We start from the raw sequence: 21,532 nt of genomic DNA, 5'->3' as shown, positions 1-21,532 counted from the left end.
ATATAGGTACATATATATATATACATATATATATATATACACCCACACGCTCTTGTAGCGGCGAAGCTAGCTCCACCGTAACATAAGCCACCAATCCCTCTGCCTACCTGCACACAAGATGGGTAACCCCGTCATGCTGCGGGCGTTGGTCCTGGCGGCGCTCGCGGTGGCCGCCGCCGCCGCCGCCGCCGCGACCGAGAAGCGGAAGACGTACATCGTCCACATGGCCAAGTCGGCGATGCCGGCGGAGTACGCCGATGACCACCGCGAGTGGTACGGCGCCTCGCTGCGCTCCGTGTCCGCGGCCAGCAACATGCTCTACGCCTACGACACCGTCCTGCACGGCTTCTCGGCGCGCCTCACGGCCCAGGAGGCCGCCGACCTGGCGTGCCTGGGCGGCGTCCTCGCCGTCAACCCGGAGGCGCGGTACGAGCTCCACACCACGCGGACGCCCGAGTTCCTGGGCATCGCCGACGGTGGCGCCGACCAGGGCGGCCTCTTCCCGCAGTCCGGCACGGCGGCCGACGTCGTCGTCGGGGTGCTCGACACGGGCGTGTGGCCCGAGAGCCGGAGCTACGACGACGCGGGGCTCGGCGAGGTCCCCTCGTTCTGGAAGGGACGGTGCGTCGAGGGCGCCGGGTTCAACGCCTCCGCCTGCAACCGGAAGCTCGTCGGCGCGCGGTTCTTCAACCGCGGCTACGAGGCCGCCATGGGGCCCATGGACACCGACCGGGAGTCCCGCTCCCCGCGCGACGACGACGGCCACGGCACGCACACGTCCTCCACGGCCGCAGGCGCCGCCGTGCCCGGCGCCAGCCTCTTCGGGTTCGCGTCTGGGACGGCGCGCGGCATGGCGCCCAGGGCGCGCGTCGCGGTTTACAAGGTGTGCTGGCTCGGGGGATGCTTCAGCTCCGACATCCTCGCCGGCATGGACGCCGCCGTCGCCGACGGCTGCGGCGTGCTCTCGCTCTCGCTCGGCGGCGGCGCCGCCGACTACTCGCGCGACAGCGTCGCCATCGGCGCGTTCTCCGCCATGGAGCAGAACGTCCTCGTATCCTGCTCGGCGGGGAACGCCGGGCCCGGCAGCTCCACGCTCTCCAACGTGGCGCCCTGGATCACCACCGTCGGCGCCGGCACCCTCGACCGCGACTTCCCGGCGTACGTCGCGCTCGGCAACGGAAAGAACTACACGGGCGTCTCCCTCTACTCCGGCAAGGCCCTCCCGAGCACCCCGCTCCCCATCATCTACGCGGCCAACGCCTCCAACTCCACCGCCGGGAACCTCTGCATGCCGGGGACCCTCACGCCGGAGAAGGTGGCCGGGAAGATCGTCGTCTGCGACCGGGGCGTGAGCGCGCGCGTCCAGAAGGGCTTCGTCGTCCGCGACGCCGGCGGCGCCGGCATGGTGCTCTCCAACACGGCCGCCAACGGCCAGGAGCTCGTCGCCGACGCGCACCTCCTCCCCGCCACGGGCGTCGGCGAGAGGGAAGGCGTGGCGATCAAGTCCTACGTGGCATCCGACCCGAGTCCCACGGCGACGATCGTGGTCGCCGGGACGCAGGTGGGCGTGCACCCCTCGCCGGTGGTGGCGGCGTTCTCCTCCCGCGGGCCCAACATGGTGACGCCGGAGATCCTCAAGCCGGACATCATCGCCCCCGGCGTCAACATCCTGGCGGCGTGGACGGGCAAGGCCGGGCCGACGGGACTCGCCGCCGACACCCGCCGCGTGGGCTTCAACATCATCTCCGGCACGTCCATGTCGTGCCCGCACGTCAGCGGCCTGGCGGCGCTGCTCCGGAGCGCGCACCCGGACTGGAGCCCCGCCGCCGTGCGCTCCGCGCTCATGACCACCGCCTACGCCACCTACTCCGGCGGGTCGTCGCCGCTGCTGGACGCGGCGACGGGCGCCACCGCCACGCCGTTCGACTACGGCGCCGGCCACGTGGACCCGTCGCGGGCGGTGGACCCGGGGCTCGTGTACGACCTGGGCACCCGCGACTACGTGGACTTCCTGTGCGCGCTCAAGTACAGCCCCGCCATGATCGCCACCGTGGCGCGGAGCCGTGACTTCTCCTGCGCCGAGAACAGGACCTACTCCGTGGGCGGCCTCAACTACCCGTCCTTCTCCGTGGCCTTCTCCACGGCGAACGGCGAGGGCGGGGAGTCCTCGGCGGCGGCCACCGTGACGCACACGCGCACGCTCACCAACGTCGGCGGCGCCGGCACGTACAAGGTGTCGACGTCGGTGGCCGGCGCCGCCGCCCAAGGCGTCACCGTGGCCGTGGAGCCGACGGAGCTGGCGTTCACGTCGGCGGGTGAGAAGAAGAGCTACACGGTGAGGTTCACGTCGAGGTCGCAGCCGTCGGGCACCTCCGGCTTCGGGCGGCTCGTGTGGTCGGATGGCAAGCACAGCGTGGCAAGCCCGATAGCGTTTACGTGGACCTGATGGGGGCACGGCGGGTTTTTGGCACCTGACGAAACGGTGTGCGTACGTGTATGGCCCAGTGATGGCCCTGCCTCGGTCGGACGAAGGGCTGGAAGTGTAAAATTGGAAGGTTTGGAGGGGGTGAAAGACAGGAAAAAAGGGGGTGAAATTGGAGGGTTTCCTTGTTATTGTGCTACAAATAAGGCCATTAATCTTGGCAAGATTCTAGATAGATTGTGATTTTGGAGTGTGAAATATTGGTGGCGATCGGTGGACGAGGATGGGGGATGGTGCTCGATTGGAATGGAATTATTTGGAGGGCATGGTCGGACCTGGACCTGATCGCGACGCTGCAAGTGCAAGGGCAGCTTCACAAGGACTGACTTGGACCTCTCCCTCTCTCTCGTGGCGTGCATCCCCTGGATCGTGGAAATGGTTGTGTTCCATGATGTTGATTGTTACTAACATCATTATCGACAAAGAATGTGATAACCCAGCACTGCCACTATGAAGGTGGAATGTGTACCCTTTTTTTTATTTTATGAAACTGGAATGCATACCCTTACCGTCATTACTTTTGTAGGAGGAAACTACGTGTACCGATACCAAACATTCACACGTCAAAGTAGCATAACAGAGGCGTGTATTTGTGGGCACTTTGAGGTTGTAATATAGTGGCGACGTAATATAGGTTTCCAAATGAACAGTTCCACCTTATGTGAATCATAATGGCTTGAGAATAAAAGGGGGAAAATGGAGAAGAGACAGCAGAAACAAAGGCATGGTGCACTAGCAGTGTAGCACTACCAAAAAGGTCTCTGCACTCTGAGCTTGTGTCGTCCATTTCAATGGCCCAATAATCTCCTGAAAAACCATTCACCGCCGTCTCAAAGCTCTAGCTCCTCCCCATCCGGCTTTGAATCTACAAATCAAATTCTTTTGGTTAAGTAATAAGCTAATAATGTTATCAATAAACAAATGCGTGTAAGGTAAAGGGAGGCAGGGGTGGAGCAGGACAGGGAGGGAGGCACGGAACAAAAGATAAGGGGAGGAGAAGAAAGGCGGCGAGTAAAAGCAGGGCCGCCGGCTGGTGAGCAAGAACAAAGGAAGATGGCCGAGCAACTTTCTCAAGCAGGGGCGTCCTCGTGACACCACATCTGCGATTGGATTGGAGCCTAAGGATAAGTAAATGGTAGCAGTACGTACAGAGATTGAAAGAGGAAAAGGGAAGAGATTAAAGAAAGAAAGAAGGGTAGGCTCAGGACAGGGCGAATAAAGCAGCGCGAAATGAAAAATGCTCTTGTGTCTCTCTCACGTTCTTGTGCTCGTCGGCTCGGTATGGGCCCGTGAGTTAGAAAAATATGGATTGGGCTTCTCTTTTCCGTCTTCCTCCAGCTGGCTGGCCTGGCCCAATCGCTGAGACACGCTTTCGCTTTCGCTTTGCCGTTCTACATAGACTGGCAAGCGCCTTTTTTTTTCTTTTGTTTATTTTTACAGCGGTTTGTTTGGTGAGTAGGGGAAGTTGGGAGTTTACCGGCGAACACCTAAAGGAGAGGCTATTGTTTCTCCCTATTCCTTTTTCGTGGAAAGGGAATCAGGACCCGTTTATCATCAGGCGGCAGGCATACTCAAAATTCAGAAAGTACGATGCAGGAGCAACATTATCACCGGAGGAAAATTGACAACCCAGTGGATACCGTGATCTTCTTTGAGAATTGAGAGCAACGAACGTGCCGTGATCCTCATCTGCAGCCAGCCCCGGAGCTACATGAAGAGGAAATAGAGAATACCCAAAAAGAAGCGACGAAGCAGATCCATCTGCAGATAGATAGTGGTAGCCAGCAAGATCTCGCCCAAAGAATGCTAGTAGCCTGCTGCCTTTACCAGTGAGTTAGGCTTGGTCACCTGCCTAGTCGATCGGCACCGGATGATGAGCCTGCAAGCACCATCGATGATCCACGTTCGTAATCTGGCTTGGGCGGTGAACACAAAGTAATGCCCTGAAAACCGGCTGGGTGGTGGGCGAGAAGAATCGGGTGCGGCTGGACTCCACAGCAACAACAAAACAGCAAAAGGTTCGCGCAATCCATCCATTCCGGCAGAATTTATTCGCCCGCGATCTGTTCTGGATTTTCGGATCATCATATCATATATTCGGTGCGTGCTGGCAGTTTTTCTCGACTTGTCGCAAGGCTTCTGTAACTTATTACGGAGAAAGGGCGTCTAGTGTTTTGACCATGCCAAGGAAACGGCCCATGAATTCGATACGCAACCCGATTGCAAACAAAGACCGTGTCGGCCGGTCTTATGCCAGCCTATTGGGCCAGCACCAGCCTTTCTTGCCCTTGGTCTTGGTTATCACGGCCTTGGGCTGTCAGCAAAGGCCAGGTGCACGCGGGCTTCATGTTTGTCGCTTTTGGTACGTGGACATTTTTGGGCTCTCAATTCATCTTCTGCGCGCCTGAGATTTTGATTCCCTCCCGTTTTAAGCCCGTGCATGGACAATTCAAATTTTGGTTTGGTCCGACTAATCTCGATGACAAGTAGGCCCTCAATGACTTTAGCCTTCGATCTGACTCCGACTCCGACTTTCCTGTCAGTGTCGGTCACGTGGGTCCGCGTCCATAATCCGAAACGTAAAAACACATCAAAAGCATACGGAAGAGAAGAAGCAAACTGATTACAAAATCCCAACCAGCATCGTTTCCAAGAGGGGAGGAAGAGGGGCGCCAACACCAGGCCATGGAGGGAAGCAGTAGGTGGCCAATCGAGTAACCAAGGTGCAGAAACCTTTAAACCCTAGACCTCATAGCTGCACCCCCTGGACCCTATCTCCTCTCCGTCAACCCAAAAATGGGTTGCCCACATCCTCTGCTCCCCTCTGGTGCCTCTGGTGCCGTAAGCACAGAAAACGGTGGTTCTATACCGGATTCCGGCGAAACTCCGGTGAGAAGTCACGGCGGAGCGAGCGGCACTTATTGCGAGCGACGGCACACTGTCAGCCTTTTTTTTTTAGGGTCAGCCCTTTTTCTGTCCGACCATGTTAGCCCCCATCGCCCCCTCCCTCTCTTGTAAGTAGGCTAAATGCTGAGGTAGAAGAGAGAGGAAAGGAGAGAGAGGAGAAGCAGGATGTAAACTTACAACCCGCTTAGACACAAGAACCAAAAAACTTTGTGAGAGAGACAAGTAGGCTTTATATTAATAATGAAGAGCTCACTAGTATATGGATGGGTTGAAAGGTAAGGTGCAAAGATACTTACAACCAGCAGCTGGTGTATTATTAGCCTTGCTCTTAGGACAAAGTACAACAACGAGACAACCCGTATGGAGCCACAGAAGCAAAGAAATCCGACGTGTACGGTTATTTAATGACGAGAGAGGAGGAGGTTTGTCGCCTCATGAGGCGACAGCACGGACTCGTGCTCCGAGAACAAATAGCCAGCGCAGTTGCTGTTGTACGACTTGTTGCCAGCCAACGATGACTCCTCCGGATCAGCTGCGGCGTGCGAGAAATCAATGAGGATGGTAGCAAAATCGATGCCGCGCATACCAAATCCCCTGCCCCACTCACCAGATGCTGCCGGAACACCATGGCTAGCGCTGGCGACGAGCACCGTATGATGTTGCTCTACCGGCACCAGTTCTCCCCGGAGCGCCCTGTGATGGTGGTGCTGCGCGTCCACCGCGCTAAGCTCGCGCCGCGCCCCTCCTTGCTGGATCCCACCGAGAGCCGTGAGAGAGAATGGGGGAGATGAGAGAAGGGAGGATGTGAGAGACGGGCGAGATGGAGGATGCGAGAGACGAGCGAGAGTCATGGCCTCCCAGGGTGAAGAGATAAGATTTTGAGGGCACTATGATCTTTTCATTTAGTTTTCCATTTTATTTGATCTCCTCCAAACTTCATAGGTGTCGTCGTATTCGTATATTATGCAACTCTATACAATTGAAAAGCTTGTTTGATCTTCTTTTGAACACGTGTGCTCAAAGTACTATATCAGAAATTCAAGCACAAGGCATAAGGTTTGTATATAGTATGCACTGCTGGTGGTATATAGTATGCTCTCGTTCAAGCACTAAAATAGCTACAAAGATCAAATGTATACCTGATTACCAACTCTAGGAACAGATTAAATAGCTTACAGATAGCTAAACAGATGACTCACTGTACACGCTATCTTTTTAGCTATCTGTATATAACATGGTATGGTATATCTTTTTAGCTCCGTGTATAACATGGTACGGTGTAGTTCACATACAGCAGCTGTGTACGTGCCCTTAATGCTTACAGGGCCTAGCCAAATACCCCGTTAACTCGCCTCCGATGCAGCAGTGGGCTGGGCCCAACGATATAACAAGCATGCATGCAGGCGTGCGGTGAGAAGAACATGGACTGGATGGCCCATCAATCTTGCTTTAGCCTTTAAGGACTAAGCCCACACGTGCATAAGAAACAACACGGGGAACAGAGAGCACCGGGTCTTCGTGCTCCCCTGGCTTCGCCCGCCATGGTCGAGCTACCGAGCTTGAACCAACGGCGCGAGGGAGTAGGGATGGTGGCTAGAGAGCAATGGATTCGGGTCCTCATGCCCTTTCGAATCCGTTCTGCTTGGTTGGAAGGTCAGAGAGGGAGGGTAGACGGTTGATAGCCTGCTGCCATTGGCGGCTCTGGAGCTCGTGATTGGCTCGATACGGGTAAGGATAAAGAGGGTCGCGGGTTGGGAAAGGTACATGATGGTGTGGAGATGCTTTCCCTTATATTAATCGAATCGGGGTGGTCTGTACTCTGTAGGAGGTGATCGAAGGGTGGTCTGTTCTCCAAAGGGAAGAACCGAGAAACCGGAAATTGGAGAGAGGGAGCTCGAGCGGAGTTTCTGCGAGCTGGTGGTGACGACAATGTACTGGGTCGACCTCAACCGCGACCTACATGCAACAGGCAAGATGAAGAAGACAAGGAGAGCGAGGTTTTTGTATTTAGATTTTGAATTTATGTGATTTTTTGGATTCCAATTTTCGGGATGTTATATAGTACTCCCTCCGTACTCAAAAAAGTCGACGTTCTGGGCCTTTGGCCCGTTTTTACAAGCTTGACGTTATGCCATGGCAGGGTGAACTTTGGACTGGCCCCTAGCCGACGCCGCCCGTTCGCTTCGATTGCCCGTCCGGCCGTCCGCCCGTCTTCACTCCCCATTAATTGCGTCGCCTCGATTCACGCTGGCACGAATGGATCACTCGCGCCGCACGCTCGCCATGACGCTCGCCACACGCTCGCCGGAAGCGCGCTGCGCGCTCGCCGCTCGCTCGCCTGTACGCTCGTCGCAGGGCGCTCGCCGCGTGCCCGCTGGTCGCCGCGCGCTCGCCGTCGCGGCCTCGTCGGAGTCCGTTGCGGAGGAGGTGCTCGCCGTCGCGGCCTCGTCGGTGTTCGCGGACTCGGATGAGACGTTCGCGGACGTCGAAGAGGTGCCGGACTCCGTCGAGCAGGTCGCGGCCTCCGTCGACATGGTTGCAGACTCAGTCGACATGGTGCCCGACTCCGTCGAGCCTGACTCCGTCGAGTCTCTATGCCCTCGCTGTGGCACGTTCCACGCTGGCGGTGTCTTTGGAGAAGCTTGCTACCAAGCTCGCCGGAACGCACGCAGGTGTGGCCGTTGTGGACTTCTACACGGAGATTACGATATGCCAGTAAAGTGGTTCCATCTAATGGACAAATTCGATTGCGAGTTCTATATTCCTGATGTGGCCAAACTTGAAATGGATGGTACTAGAATCAAGTTGACTGATGACGTTTTGAAGAAGGTGGAAGAGCATATTAAGAAGCAGCAAACAAAGAACACTAAGGTACAGTACAACATCTCTCAATTTGGCCATTGCAAACCTAAGATACACTCATCTAATAATTTGCATAAACTTGCATCTTCTAATTTGTTACAGGAAGACTAGCAAGTGATTCGGCTAGCAATGAAGCTTCACAAGGGATTTGCAATGGCAGCCTCTTTTCCCTCTCTAGTGCTTGTTTGTTCATGTGAGGAATCTTGATTTTGTTGCAACCTTTTACCTTCATTGCTTCCTTCAAAACAGTTTGTAGTGTGACAAAGATCCTATTTGCTTTCTTTGGACAGTACTCCAAAAATGCCTACAAAAAACAGATTGTAGTGAGTAGAGTACTTTAGTTGTTCAAGATCAATTTAATCAATCGAATGGATGATCATTTACCTCTTGCACTGCTGGAATTAGATCTTTAATTGTCTTAGCATCTTTCTTGTATTGAATGGCTTGAATAGCTCGAAAAAACCCCAAATCTAGAATGTTAAAATCTGGAGAATTGGGTGGTTGACATATAAGCCTAATGTCAAACCCATCTTGCTTTGCAACCGCACAAAAATGAGGATCATCAACTTTTAAATGAGATGGAGCATTATCTTGTTGAATGAATATTGGCTTGTTGACATCTTCTCTTGGCCACTTTGCTCTAATTGCGGGCAACACTCTATTTATCATGAAATCTCTTATCACATCCCTTGTGATTGATTGAATTGGTTTGATTACTTCCTCTCCACGAAGACGGTTGTGGCTTCCTCTAATAGCTTGTTCAAAATTGACTAGTGGAAAGCAACCTATTTTGCCATCAAACACACATACTCCATTTCTAAATCGTGGCCGAGCACATACACATAAGAACATGATCCTAGGGATGTAGTTCTTGTTCTTGCAAAGGCGGTGTGGTTCATTTTCCTCGGGTAGCAAGTAGTACCTCTCTGATTTTTGAGTGAGGTAGAACCACTTCTCATCAATAAACACAAAGTCAAACAAATCCTTGAACTTTGGATCATCAAGCAAACCTTGATCAATCATGTCAATGCACCACTTCAACCTAGTCTTCTTGTTATCATCAGTGAGGTAAGGTTTGATGCTACTAGAGTGGCGCCTAATGAAACCCCTTTTCAAATACCTTTGTATCCTAGATTTGCTAATACCAAGTTTACTAGACACATCTTCTATGGTCATCTTTTGCTTGAGAGGAATATCCCGCAACTTTTCCAAATCTAGAGGGATTGCTTTGCGGCCACTTCTACCTTTCTTTAGATTAGGAACCACGACCGGAATGTTTTGAGAAAGTTGGTTTTTACCTTACCTCCATATGCGCTGAACTGATCTATTTTTTACTCCAAATTGGTTAGATACAATTGTTGTATCATGGTTGCCTAGTTTCCCATTTTTGCTTCTCATCAACAATGCTTGATACACTTGTTGTCTAACACGATCAGAATAGTCATTCTTCGGTTGGTGTAGTGGAACGGGAGCATCACCATCTTGTTCTAGCAAAACGAAAAAACAAGCTTTTTAATAGTGCAAAGTAGTCACGGCATGATGTAGTTAAAGGAAAAAACCAATCATTTTAATAATGATAACAACAAGCTTATTTACAGTCCAAAGTAGTCACGACATGATGTAATTATAGGGAAAAAAAACAATCATTTGCATGGGGTGCTGTTCATATAAATGAGAAAGGTTGCCGTGTAGGCACGGCATGACTAGTAAAAAAAACAGCTCCAAATTAGGCACGGCATGACTAGTAAAAAAAACAGCTCCAAATTAGGCACGGCATGACTAGTAAAACAAAAAAAAGAAAGTGAGAGGACTGTACCAGTGAGGTTTTGTACGTAATCAAAGTCAACAGCTCCAAATTCATCTAATGGTAAGTTCAAATCTATTCCTGTTGAAAAGGAAAGACCACACTTAGAAAGGAAAATAATTTGCATGGGGTGCTGTTCATATAAATGAGAAAGAACAAACTGAGAAAGACACATTACCGTGGTTCTCATCTTCCAAAACTGGCTCGTTGAGATCGATGGGAAGGTTGCCGTCGTCATCTTCTTCCAAACGAACGTTTAGATCAAAGGCAGGGAAAAAAGCACTCATTGCTCGGTTAAGTGGACAGAGAAGATGGCAAGAATAGATGGTTGAGAAAGAAGGAAAGAGAGGCGTTTAAGCAAGCAAGCAAATGGCATGGAGAAGAGAGAAAGCAAGTTGCCGCATAAATAAGCCAGTGGCGTGGAGTACAGGCAGCTCAAACGCCGGTCTTCTTATTCCAAACGAGCGCGAACCATCAGCTATCCGAGCGCGCAGGCAACAAACGAAAATGAAACAAGTGCCAAACGAAAATGAAACAATTGCCCCGCGCGCATGCAAGACTGCTGTCCGCACCTGGGGCGCAGCAATGCAGGCTTCGCGCACTAGCCAGTTGAGCTGGTTAACTTTCTCGTACAGAGAGCAAGAGCAACCATATTTATTAGGGGCAAAGAAGGAAAACTGACCCCTAATTAATCACTCCTTGGTTACCACAATCCTATCCTAAACGTCAGGTTTTTTGGGTATGGAGGGAGTATGTAAGAGGACGATTAGAGTTGTATATATATCGATAATAATATTGAATATTATTTTTGACAAGTATGCAAATTTGCTAGTGCAAATAAATTTTCAGATCGGTCCGCCGCTTTGGCACAAATTTCACTCCATACCCCTTTCGGCCTTTCCCTCGTCTCGAAGCGACCCAAATCCTAGATCTCCTCCCTTGCCGATGCGCGGCGGCCCGCCGCCGGTCGTCGGCCACCGGTCGGGGGCGCTATTCGAACACACCCCCCCTCCCCCCCGCGGATCAAGGCATCGGGAGAAGATGACCCCGCCACCACCGCGGCGGCCACCTCCACCACGGGCAACAGCCTCGAGATCCGTCTCGCTGCCTGCCTCGCCTCTCCCCCGGCGATGTCCTATGTGCGCATGCGCACCGACGAGCGGCTGGTCCAGGTCCCCAACATCGTGGCGGCCCCGCTGGCATCGTTTCCCTCGGCGACGAGTTCATCGTCGCGGAACTGCAGCTAATTCGTACTCATGAGGGCATCGATAGGGCCGCGCTCGCTCAAGGCCATTCCGTGGACGTCACGGGCCTCCGCAAGCTGGAGCTGCCCTACCTCTTCCGCTACTCATCCGCCACTGACGTGTGCGAGCACAAGCCGCTCGCCATGCCCTACGATGGCGACGCTCTCAAACCCTTCCAGTGGTGCACGGACAAAGTGCTAGGTGCTGGCCGATCGACAATGTACTGGGTCGACCTCCACCGCGGCCTACTGTGCTGCGACGTGGCTGCCGACAGCCCCGAGCTCTGCTTCATCCGTTTGCCGGAGATCGAAATCTGGAAGGACATCGTGGATCAACGACGCACGTTCCCGGAGGTAAACCGCACGGTTGGCGTATGCAAGGGCCTCGTCAAGCTTGTTGACGTCAACAATGGCCGCTTTGAAACCCGAAGAAAGAAGACCAGGTTCACAGTCACAACCTGGGTTCTCAATAAGATTAAGACGCCGGCGGAGTGGGCCAAGGTTGCTGTGCTGCGGTGAATGATGAGCTCTGGACACTCCCCAACTTCCGGGACTCGCCGCTGCCGCGGTCGGCACCCCTGTGCCCGATGGTGAGCGCCAAGGATGTCCGTCTTTTCCACTTCATACTGCAGGAGATGAGTACTATCGTTGCGAGGACTGGATCATCACGCTCAACATGCATCAGAACGTGCTGCTGTCTTACGAGTGCCGGTACAATCCTTCAGTTGGTCATGGTGATCTGTCTCAGGTCCCCGCTTATCCCTCATCAGCAAGTAACATCAAGCCATTTTTCGGTGCGTAGCGTCAGTCGGACAAGATCCGCCGGAAAACCAACACTCGTTGCAAGCAAAGGTAGTTCCTCATATATGGTAATAAAATTGATTTACTGCTGATGCACATTTGAGCCAATTTCAGATAGTTTCACCACTACTATTAGCTTGTCCCAGTTTCTCTAATGATTTGCCAAACCAATAATTTCGTCCTGTTTCAGTGATATAGTCTCCTAGGTTTTAGCAAGGTCTGCGAATGCCTCAACATATGCAAGTCTAGATAATTTTCATTTTATTTAACATCTTTTGTGATATCTTTGGTTTAAGTCTTTAAGATGCTTGCTCCTTGGGTGAATGTTTGGGTTCCAAGTTGTATTTTAGAAATAGGCCGTGTGTGAATCTTCCATGGTTATAATAGCTGTCTTGATGTATACTTGCTAAATTAAGCATGCATGGGCCTATTGTGCACACACCACATACCTCTGTTTGTCCACACACTCAACTTTCTTTGAGAACTGCTATTAGGAATTTAGCATTTGCTCAGTTGTCTGTCATACAGCTCATTTTACATTCCATGTGAGCCTCGTGTAGTTTCTGATGCAACATTTTTGTCATAGTATTGGTGATGTCGGATGGCAATCTTTTGTAATCCTAGCATTAGCTGCGACATACATGTGATCCAATATAGGAACTAGAAAGGTTCTGCGCATGAAGATCCAGGTTTGCACCCAAACTGCTTAGTATGTAGCATATGGTTTTTGTGACTAGATAAACCTTATCACCAGAGATTTTAAGATTGCCATGTTGGTATCGATATTTTTTAAAAAATTCGATCCTGTTAGGGAAATATATTGCTAATGATGATTTGAGTGTACAGTAGGTGGAGGATATAGCTTAAGCAATGGTTTCCGAAGAAAAAGCAAGTGAGCCTAGCTCAATTGGTTAGGGTGAGAGGTGTGCTTGTGCACTCTAACCACCCAGGTTCGAGTCTATTTATCTAACTCCTCCTAGGTTGATCTTATATGTTTTCGAAGAAAAAAAAAAGATGTTGGGCTCTCTCCTCTCCCAAAGGAAAAAAAGAGATGTTGGGCTCTCTGAATAACCAAGTGAGATGTTGGGCTTGTAATTTCCTCACAGGCCCGAGTGAGATTACAAGTGCCTCTTTCATTTCCTTTCCTTCTTCTATGTCACCCTTCTCGAGACCGGTGCAGTAATGGGCCCCCCGTACCTGCCGGTGGCTGGAAAGACGACCTGCAGACTGCAGTAGCCAGCAGATGCCTCTACTGTCAGTGCCAGTCAACGCGTGCAGTCCACTATCAACACCCAACAAAACGATTAACTTGAATAATCCCTTGGTGTCAGGAGCCCCCCAAGCTGCCTCTTCATTAGGTGCCGGCCGGTGCAGAGGGAGGCTCCCCGCTAATTACTCACTCCCGTGGCGCTCGTACGTGAGCCCGTCATTTTGCCGCAGCTGCAGGCTTTACCAGGCCGCTGCAGCTGCAGCTCCGTCAGTTAACTGCTACCTCCGTTTTCAAAAAAAAAAAAGCAACTTTTATTTCTAGAAAAGTCAAACAATTTCAAATTTGATCAAATTTATAAAAAATACTAACATTTACATCTTCAAATAGATTTAGTATAAAAATATATTACATGACTAATCTATTAATATTTATTTTGCACTATAAATGTTAATATTATTTTATATAAATTTATTTAAATTTAAAATTAGTTAATTTCTCGGAAGTGAGAGTTTTTTTTTTTTGCCTGACGGCACGCGGCGACAGCGCTGCCAAACGCACGTACGGCTCGGGAGAACCAACGGCCCCGACTGCAAGAACAGCGTACAGCTCTTGCTGCGCCGGCTGGCCTGCCACTGTCTCTGCTTGGCAGACAAGGCTCCGCGCAAGTCAGCAGCTGCTTCCCTCCCTCCCAATCTCTCTCAGTCACTCCTGCGCAGGCTTAGCTTTTGCTCCGTCAAGGAATCACCCTTCTCCTTCCTTCCTCCTTGACTTGAGAACTCCTTGGCTTCGACTCCAATCCTAGGGGCGTGCCAAGATTTCTCTTTTCAGCACCATCATCCATTGCAGGCTTGAGCCTGCACTTGTTCACTTCTTCTTTTCCGGAAACGGAAAAGTACGCTGGTTCTCTTCCCCTGTACAATTGGCGCCAACATGACATGACGGCAAAATTAAACACACGCACCCATGCACCATGATTGTTCGTTAGCTCCGCTTTCTGTTTTTTTTTTAAAAAAGGATTCAGATTGCAAGTAGCCTGCGTCTGCATTATCAGGTGTCAAGTGTGGTCCAAAGCCTGATCATCAGAATTCAGAAAGCTGCAGGATGCTGCTGGGGCATATATACAATGACATACAGTAGAGTAGGGTCATCAGCAAACGCTGCTTCTGTTCTGTGCAGGCTGACAGTATTTTTCTTCTTATTTTGCTTCCGGCATTTCTGGTACTGTAGGTCCGGTTTGAGGCCGTGCGGGGGCGTACAAGGAACAGCAATGATTTGGTCGATCTACCCTGCTTTCCTGGTCGCAGATAGGAGCATGGCCACTAGGGGCTTCAGGCTTTGCTTTGCTGCATTGCATAGATTTCTTGTGGTCAGGCTTTGCTTTGCTTCAGGCTTCAGGCCACTAGGGGCTTAATGGACACCGCCAACCCTTGCTTTCTTGTGGTTAAGGCTCAGGCCGCATTGCATTGCGTTGCGTTGTCAGGCAGGCTGGTGGTAGCTGCGGTAGCACTGCATGAGGGTCATGTCGCCTTTGTTCCATCCCTTTCCACACTGAATATCAGGGAACGGTTGGTTCATTGATCTGATCTGATGAGCTCTCGTTCGTGTAGTTTCAGGTCGATTTAGGTCCTGTTTGGTTCCTTTAGGACAACCTCCACGCGCCGTGTTGTGCCACTCGGATGACTTGTGCGCGCTGCAAGCTTTCTCCTCCTCACTGGGAACCTTATGGGCGCCGGCGGCGCTGGCCTCTACGCCACGTCGTCCCCGTCCCCCCCCCCCCGCCGTGTGCTGCGCCTAGGACGACGTGTCCTGCGATGTCAGCGCCCGCATCACGTCCCTACACTTCCCTGCACGTGGCCTCGCGGGGCCCCTCCCGGCGGTTAGGAGTGGTGGCGAACGGGTGGCCAGGGGCGGCAGGGGCCGGTGACGGGGTAGGTGCCCGGGAGGGTGGGGGCCGGCGGGGCGGGTGGCGTGGGGTGGAGGAAGGGAGGCAGGGGGATACATCTGTTCAAGGTCTCTTTTAGTCCCTATAAGCAACTCACTGGGGACTAAAGGGCTAAACTTTAAGGACTAAAATTTAACAATTTTTAGTCACTTTGTTTAGCAATTTAGGGATTAATTAAGCTTGCCTAATCTCGGAAGCCTCAAATCGGGCACTGGAATAAGTTCATACGGCCTCTTCTGAACTGCAGCCACATAGCATAGTCAAACATAGTGCCAGCTGAAATTGACCTGGAACACCTTCACAATGCAATGCGATACACTCACTACTCATGAAAGATAGTAGTCTATTACACGCTGCACGGATGCTCATGAAAGATGGGTGGAAAAACAAGTAGCCCAAGGCGTCGTCTACGGAAAGCTTTCACTCTTGGACAGGAAACACTACTGTCGCGAAGCTTCAGGCACGTCGTACTAAGGCCAGTCCCAACCATCGACCTCACTTCAGCTTGTTTCCATAGCATAAGTACGGTGCCATGAAGGTAAAAAGTTAAGTGGTAAAAGAGTTAAATGAGAAAAGATGTAAAAATATGATCTCATGCAAGATACGGTGTTGATTCGATCTCCAACGAAAAATAAGAGAGGGGAGAGAGGAGAGAAAATTTATTACGACCCACATTAAGAAATCATAAGTTGGAGGAGGTATAATTTGTAGAGCTAATATCTTTATGATCTGATAAAATTGATACTACTACCGTGGGTTGGGCTGACCTTTGATTGGTTTGTGAGTTCCCGAGAACTCCCCCAATAGGTTAGGAAGCAAGCACACAGCGGTGGACCTGAGAGGATTAGAATTTCTCCGGCGTAGACATTGGTCCCTTCTTCCCAGGAAGAACACGCGGCCCTACGAATAAAACTACTCCTCACTCCAAGGAACGGCGTGCGACGCCATTACTGCCAACAAGGGCAAGGTGGCACACCACCATGGCTTTCAACCTGCTCCCTCAGGGAATGGAGCTCACTGCTCACTGCACTGGTAAACAAAGGCAAAAAGATAATATATATACTACATACTGTATTACGGCCAGTCCTGCTACCATCATGGTTGCAAAAGCACAGCTCATGGCAGATTATAGTAAGCTAGGAGATGTACTGCATGTATCCCTGTGCTCATCACAGTGTCACTCTAATGACAGGCAGCACCTGGGGAGGTTGAGGCCGCAATAGAAGCGCCACATGGGGGCCGTGCCATCATAGTTATGGATCATTACTCCCTCCAGCATACTGCAGACCAAAGTAAAACCGGGCAGGCCTGGAGAAAACCACATTGATGGTGCCACACTGTTTGCACTTCAACGCCCCAAAAGCCTGAATCATTTCATTTCCTCCTAAGGACAGTCACAGCCACAGCTAGCTCAATCCATGACACTCAGAATAATAAACATGTTTGGGATTACATGCATCGAACTTCTGTTTAACACTAAATCCTTTCATCTCATGGTAAAATATAGTGAGATGCCAAGGGGGGGTTCAGGAACCAAAAAAAAAACTTAGAAACACTGGTAACAACCATCTAACAGGTTCTACTCAGTACAAAAACACAAGTAACAACCATTCAGATGTTCAATTTTTTTTTTCTCTCTGAGAGGTTAGCTTGACCTGAATCCATCGCCAAGAGAAGCACACTGAACCACCACCAATCGGATGCAATGACAGCTAAGTCACTGCCGATTGCAGGAAGAGGAAATCCTTCTTCCCCGCTGACGGCAGTGACCAATTAGTATAGCTAAAAGAGAACCAACCACAATGATCCTTCTCATGTGGTCGGGATGGAGAACACAGCTAGGAGGCACTGACAAAAAAAAGCCTGAAGCAGCAAATAGGGCTACCTACTACCATATCTCTGGATGAGATCAGAAAAAGGATACTTCACACAGATCCGCTTCCACCATGTGCAAGACCTTGTGAAAATCTCATGCTTCTTCCTATACACGGGAGGCATTTGGATTTACTAAACTTCCAAATCCTCCCATTTCACTTGTTTCTCCTACACTAGATGCAACAGAGTCAGCAGCTGCACTGTGAGAACCAAGTATGAACAGACTGCAGATCAGTTGTGGTTTTCAAGTATGGTTCCACCTCCCCATGCCACTTTATCTTCTTCTGCCTTCTCAAGCGCAGCAACTTTAGCACGGTGGCCTGGGGGAGGACCGGCCCTGCTCCTCTCTCCATTAGTAAGCTCCATAGTCTCGTCAACAGATCCAGACTTGATATCAGTGGGTGGGATGAAACAGTCCATGGACAGCCCAGGAACGTTGAACGCGACCTCCTCAATGCTCCACACCTCCTCCATCCGAGTCTTGGTGTGGCTCATGGCCACCTCACCAAACCGGAAAAGGGTCACAACCGAGCGCCCAGAATGTGCAATCATTATACCATCCACTGGACGGTAATCCTCCATGAACGAGCTGATGGTAGTCTCCCAGTAGATTGCATCCCCTCCAGTGTTTGACTGAATCCGGGTCAGATGTGAATCCTCGATGTGGACAAGAAGACCAGTCCTCTGGCTGAAGTACCCGAACATGACATGCCTGATCATCTCTGCAAAGCCTTCGCTGCGTGCCTTGAGGGTCTCAGCGTCTGTGCTCAGCTTCAGGATGAAGCAATCCTCCCCATTCACCTTCTTCTCCCCAATGCACCGTGCACCAGCAAACATGCTTGCCGTGATCAGTGGATCCAAGCCCTGGAAAGAACATCATTCAAAAGACTTGAGTAAACCTATACCAAATTATATGGTTGAATTAGGAGTGACAAGGCAACCGCACACAGGAGTATACCTGAAGGGTACGGCGAAGCTGGCGAACAGGGCCCTTGGCAGCATGGGCACCAAGCCATGGGGTGTGGCGCCACACAAGCTTGCCATTGCACCCTGCGTGCACCTTGCTCCCACCGACAGCCAGCTCGATGTACCACATCTCTGGTGCCATCTGCCACAGCACGAAGCGGCCGGGCTCGCCGCCGCGTCCAGCATTGCGGTTCTTGGTGAGGCGGCCGGCGGTCTCGTGTTCAGTGGCCACCATGCGCACCTTGCCCATGGTGTAGGCGTTGCGCACGGACGCCAGAAGCTTGTGCCCTCCGGAGGCCGCGAGGTACTGTTGCAGGATGTAGTGTGCCGACGAGGTCTCCTGTGGTTGCACAGTCACAGGCAAAAAAAATTACACACTTGTTCGTAACAGTAAAATATCCATGTTTTACAGCACACTGGTAACATCGCTGAATTAAACACGCATCACAGCGGTGAATTTTTTTTTAACACACATCAGTCCTAAAGAGCAGTCAAAGGTCCCAGGACCAGAGGTGTAGTAGACAACAAGAATTACCCTTTACAGCACTGTAATCACAAGCAGGGAATTTTTACAGTCTACAGGACCATGAATCCAAGAATTAATTGCAACTCGGATTCAAACATCCATGAAAAACGTGACTCCGGCATTTCGTCGAGCACACGATCGAAACCAAATCTGGAGCAAACAGCGAAAGAAATACGCGGAGCAGAGTGGCCAGAGAAGCGCTTACGAGGGGAGTGTCCTTGACGCTGAGGTGTGGGAGCGGCTCGGCGGTGCAGACCTGAACGGGCGCGAGCGGCGCGCCCATGACGCCGAGGAGCATCCTGAGGTCGTTGCGCGTCGCGCCGGCGCCGGCGGCCGCCGCGGCCACTGAGGACGGGGCGCGCGCGAGCTGGCCGCGCACCCAGTGCCCCCACCCTTCCTTCCTCCCGCGCGCTCCTCTGCCGCCGCCGCCGCCGCAGCCCTCCCCGTCGCCGGACTCCGGATCGGGCCCCTCCATGAGCGGCGCCAGCATCTCGCCACCACCCCCACCGCCGCCGGCGAACCTGAACGCGGCGGCGAGGTCCGCCGCCTCGGACTTGCGGCGCGCCCGGGCCGGCGACAGCCCGCGCGCCACCTCCTCCCGCAGGGCAGCGAAGAAGCCCTGCCGCCTTTCCATGGACAGGGCGGGGAGGACCTGTTCGCGAATAGCGAGAACTCGCGGGGGGAGTCTGGTGAGAGGATCAGGCTCTGTGGCCGAGGAATGAGAGGGATGGGGGGGACTGGTCGCGAATTTATACGGAGGGGTGGGCTGCGGTGGCGAAAATGGTGGGCAGGCAAAGCTGGACGCCGGTTTGCAGGCACCGAGGCTGCTGTCAAGTGTGACAGCGAGTGGAGATGGTATACGGCCGCAAGTCGGCTGCCGATTCTCCTCACCTCCTTGGGGAGCTGGGGTGTGCTCACCGCTCCCTCGGTGTCACTGCTACCGGCACGGTCGCCAAAACCTCCACGGTGTTGCAACACGATCTATCCTGCTCGGTTTTCGTGTTGATTTGTCTCTTGTGAACGTATTACTAAGTATACTTGATTTTTTCTTTCACAATATGTCAGCTGTGTGACATAATATAAAAGGTACGATACATCTAAAAGAAAAAGAAGAGAAAGAACGATGATGATTGATGTGACATAAACGACATGCAAGCTGTACTCCCATGTGCACGGATGAGTTTGAATTTTGAATGCTTACAAAAATAATATATACACTGTAATAATTATGTGCCACACATACCAATTCTAACCGTTAACATGATCATTATCCACACACAAATATTTTACTTTATTCGGTACACATAATATTGCAAATTCTATATTATTTTTATTTTTTCACATTCAAGTTAAGTTGGAAGAAGAAAAAAGAAAATAATAAACCATTATACTGACAACTTATTTTTTTATATTCAATACTTTCCAAAAATAATAATAATAAAACATGTACCACGGTAGTACATCTCACATAAAGCCATATAGATCCTAAAAATAATAATATAAAGGATATGTACCACTCATGTATATCTCATGTATAATCATATATATCCTAAAAATAATAATACATAAGACATGTACCGATGTTGTATATCTCACGATACTTTGTACAACTATATAAATCTCAAAAATAAATAAAAGATATTTATAACAAGTTTGATGAAATTAGAGTTTGATGCAAATGGCAGGTCCCACACATTCATTGTACATGCACTATACAATACCAAATTTGCTATAGTATCCACACATGTAACTTTTCCTACTATACACCTTTAAAATTACGCTAACATAGCTATAGGGCAAACACATTACACTTCCGAACAGCTATGGTAGGTGGTACCACTACAATTTGCCAATTACAATGTATGAAATGAATCATAATACCAAAACATGATATCAAAATCTCAAAACTTCAAAAATAAAGATCATTAAAGAACACCTGCGAACAACTATGGTACGTGGAACCATTACAATTTGCCCATTACAATGTACAAAATGAATCATAATACCAAAACATGATATCAAAATCTAAAAACTTCAAAAATAAAGATCATTAAAGAACATCTGCGAACCGCCTTGACCATCGGTTTCGTGGCGGAGCGCGCGAGGCGGATGGAAATCAACTTTGGAGAGAGGTACAGTCAGGAGAGGGTCGGCATCACGGCAACAGCCCTTTTACGCCGACCATCGCGTAGGGATATGTGATATGTATGTATGTATGTGTGTATGTATGGGGGTGTGGCATTGCGTCGATCAACTTTTTCATTTATTTGTGATGGATTGTATAGACATAGATAGGTTTTATTGCGTGGCGTGTATTGGCATTTCCTTCGCAACAAGTTCATGGCGCGACGTCAGAGCCGTCGTCGCCCGCAAAAGCGAGGTGAAGCTGGTGATGTGGCCTCTCCCAAACACACGAATTGCGATCGAACTTGGACAGAAGGATACATCCAGGGGGTTTCTTGCGCATGAATGGCACTGAAAACCTCACCCTCGTCGGTAGTGTTTCGTATGAGCTATAGCTAGTGGTGCAGTTGCAAATGATTAGGTAGAAATAAAAGCCACACCGCCGTGGCTGTCGTCGTATTATAGGCGCGTGCACGAACTCAGATTATTTTAGGACGGGGAGCACCCTGCTGAGATCCTCTTAGCGGTATTTGCTATAATATAACTGGCACTATTAATTAGTACATACATATATTTGCTTATTAGAGGGTGTTTAGCAGCACTCCACTACAGAAAAAATAGCTCCACTTCACCAACTCCATCCTTTTGCAGCTCCACTTCACCAACTCCAGAAAAACATGGAGTTAAGTTAATGTATGTGTTTGACTGATTGCAGTGCTCCAGCTCAAAAAACATGAGGTATTATTGTAAATAATTCATTTTACCCTTTGTGAATGGACCCGCACGTCAG

The 21,532-nt window shown here is 50.7% G+C and overlaps 3 protein-coding genes across 3 annotated transcripts; 1 reads left to right on the top strand and 2 right to left on the bottom strand.

Moving 5' to 3' along the window:
* Positions 1-41: 41 nt before the first annotated feature.
* On the top strand, positions 42-2,996 carry LOC101764579 (subtilisin-like protease SBT1.7). The gene has a single exon (XM_004982393.2). The coding sequence runs from the start codon at positions 119-121 to the stop codon at positions 2,444-2,446; it is 2,328 nt and encodes a 775-aa protein (XP_004982450.1). The 5' UTR covers positions 42-118; the 3' UTR covers positions 2,447-2,996.
* A 5,258-nt stretch (positions 2,997-8,254) lies between these two features.
* On the bottom strand, positions 8,255-9,455 carry LOC111255881. Its single transcript, XM_022823491.1, has 2 exons — positions 8,636-9,455; positions 8,255-8,555 (listed from the first exon to the last, which is right to left on the bottom strand). Exons 1-2 carry the CDS (start codon positions 9,425-9,427, stop codon positions 8,340-8,342), a joined length of 1,008 nt encoding a protein of 335 aa, XP_022679226.1. The 5' UTR covers positions 9,428-9,455; the 3' UTR covers positions 8,255-8,339.
* A 7,203-nt stretch (positions 9,456-16,658) lies between these two features.
* Positions 16,659-19,431, bottom strand: LOC101763904. The gene is made up of 3 exons (XM_004982392.3): positions 18,824-19,431; positions 18,085-18,432; positions 16,659-17,990 (listed from the first exon to the last, which is right to left on the bottom strand). The coding sequence occupies exons 1-3, from the start codon at positions 19,250-19,252 to the stop codon at positions 17,358-17,360; spliced, it is 1,410 nt and encodes a 469-aa protein (XP_004982449.1). The 5' UTR covers positions 19,253-19,431; the 3' UTR covers positions 16,659-17,357.
* Positions 19,432-21,532: the final 2,101 nt, after the last annotated feature.

The sequence above is a fragment of the Setaria italica genome, chromosome IX (genome assembly GCF_000263155.2).
Source record: "Setaria italica strain Yugu1 chromosome IX, Setaria_italica_v2.0, whole genome shotgun sequence".
NCBI classification, from domain to species: Eukaryota; Viridiplantae; Streptophyta; class Magnoliopsida; order Poales; family Poaceae; genus Setaria; species Setaria italica.
The sequence above is the reverse complement of the archived record's forward strand: the minus strand, read 5'-3'. Positions and strand labels throughout refer to the sequence as shown.

What these genes read in the sequence shown, in the direction of transcription:
- LOC101764579 (XM_004982393.2), top strand. Translation starts at nt 119, where the DNA reads ATGGGTAACCCCGTCATGCTGCGGGCGTTGGTCCTGGCGGCGCTCGCG.
- LOC111255881 (XM_022823491.1), bottom strand. Translation starts at nt 9,427, where the DNA reads ATGACCATAGAAGATGTGTCTAGTAAACTTGGTATTAGCAAATCTAGG. An exon ending in TAATTCCAGCAGTGCAAGAG is followed by an intron (nt 8,556 to 8,635) that starts GTAAATGATCAT and finishes TGTTTTTTGTAG; the next exon opens with GCATTTTTGGAGTACTGTCC.
- LOC101763904 (XM_004982392.3), bottom strand. Translation starts at nt 19,252, where the DNA reads ATGGAAAGGCGGCAGGGCTTCTTCGCTGCCCTGCGGGAGGAGGTGGCG. An exon ending in GCGTCAAGGACACTCCCCTC is followed by an intron (nt 18,433 to 18,823) that starts GTAAGCGCTTCT and finishes GTGCAACCACAG; the next exon opens with GAGACCTCGTCGGCACACTA. An exon ending in AGCTTCGCCGTACCCTTCAG is followed by an intron (nt 17,991 to 18,084) that starts GTATACTCCTGT and finishes TGTTCTTTCCAG; the next exon opens with GGCTTGGATCCACTGATCAC.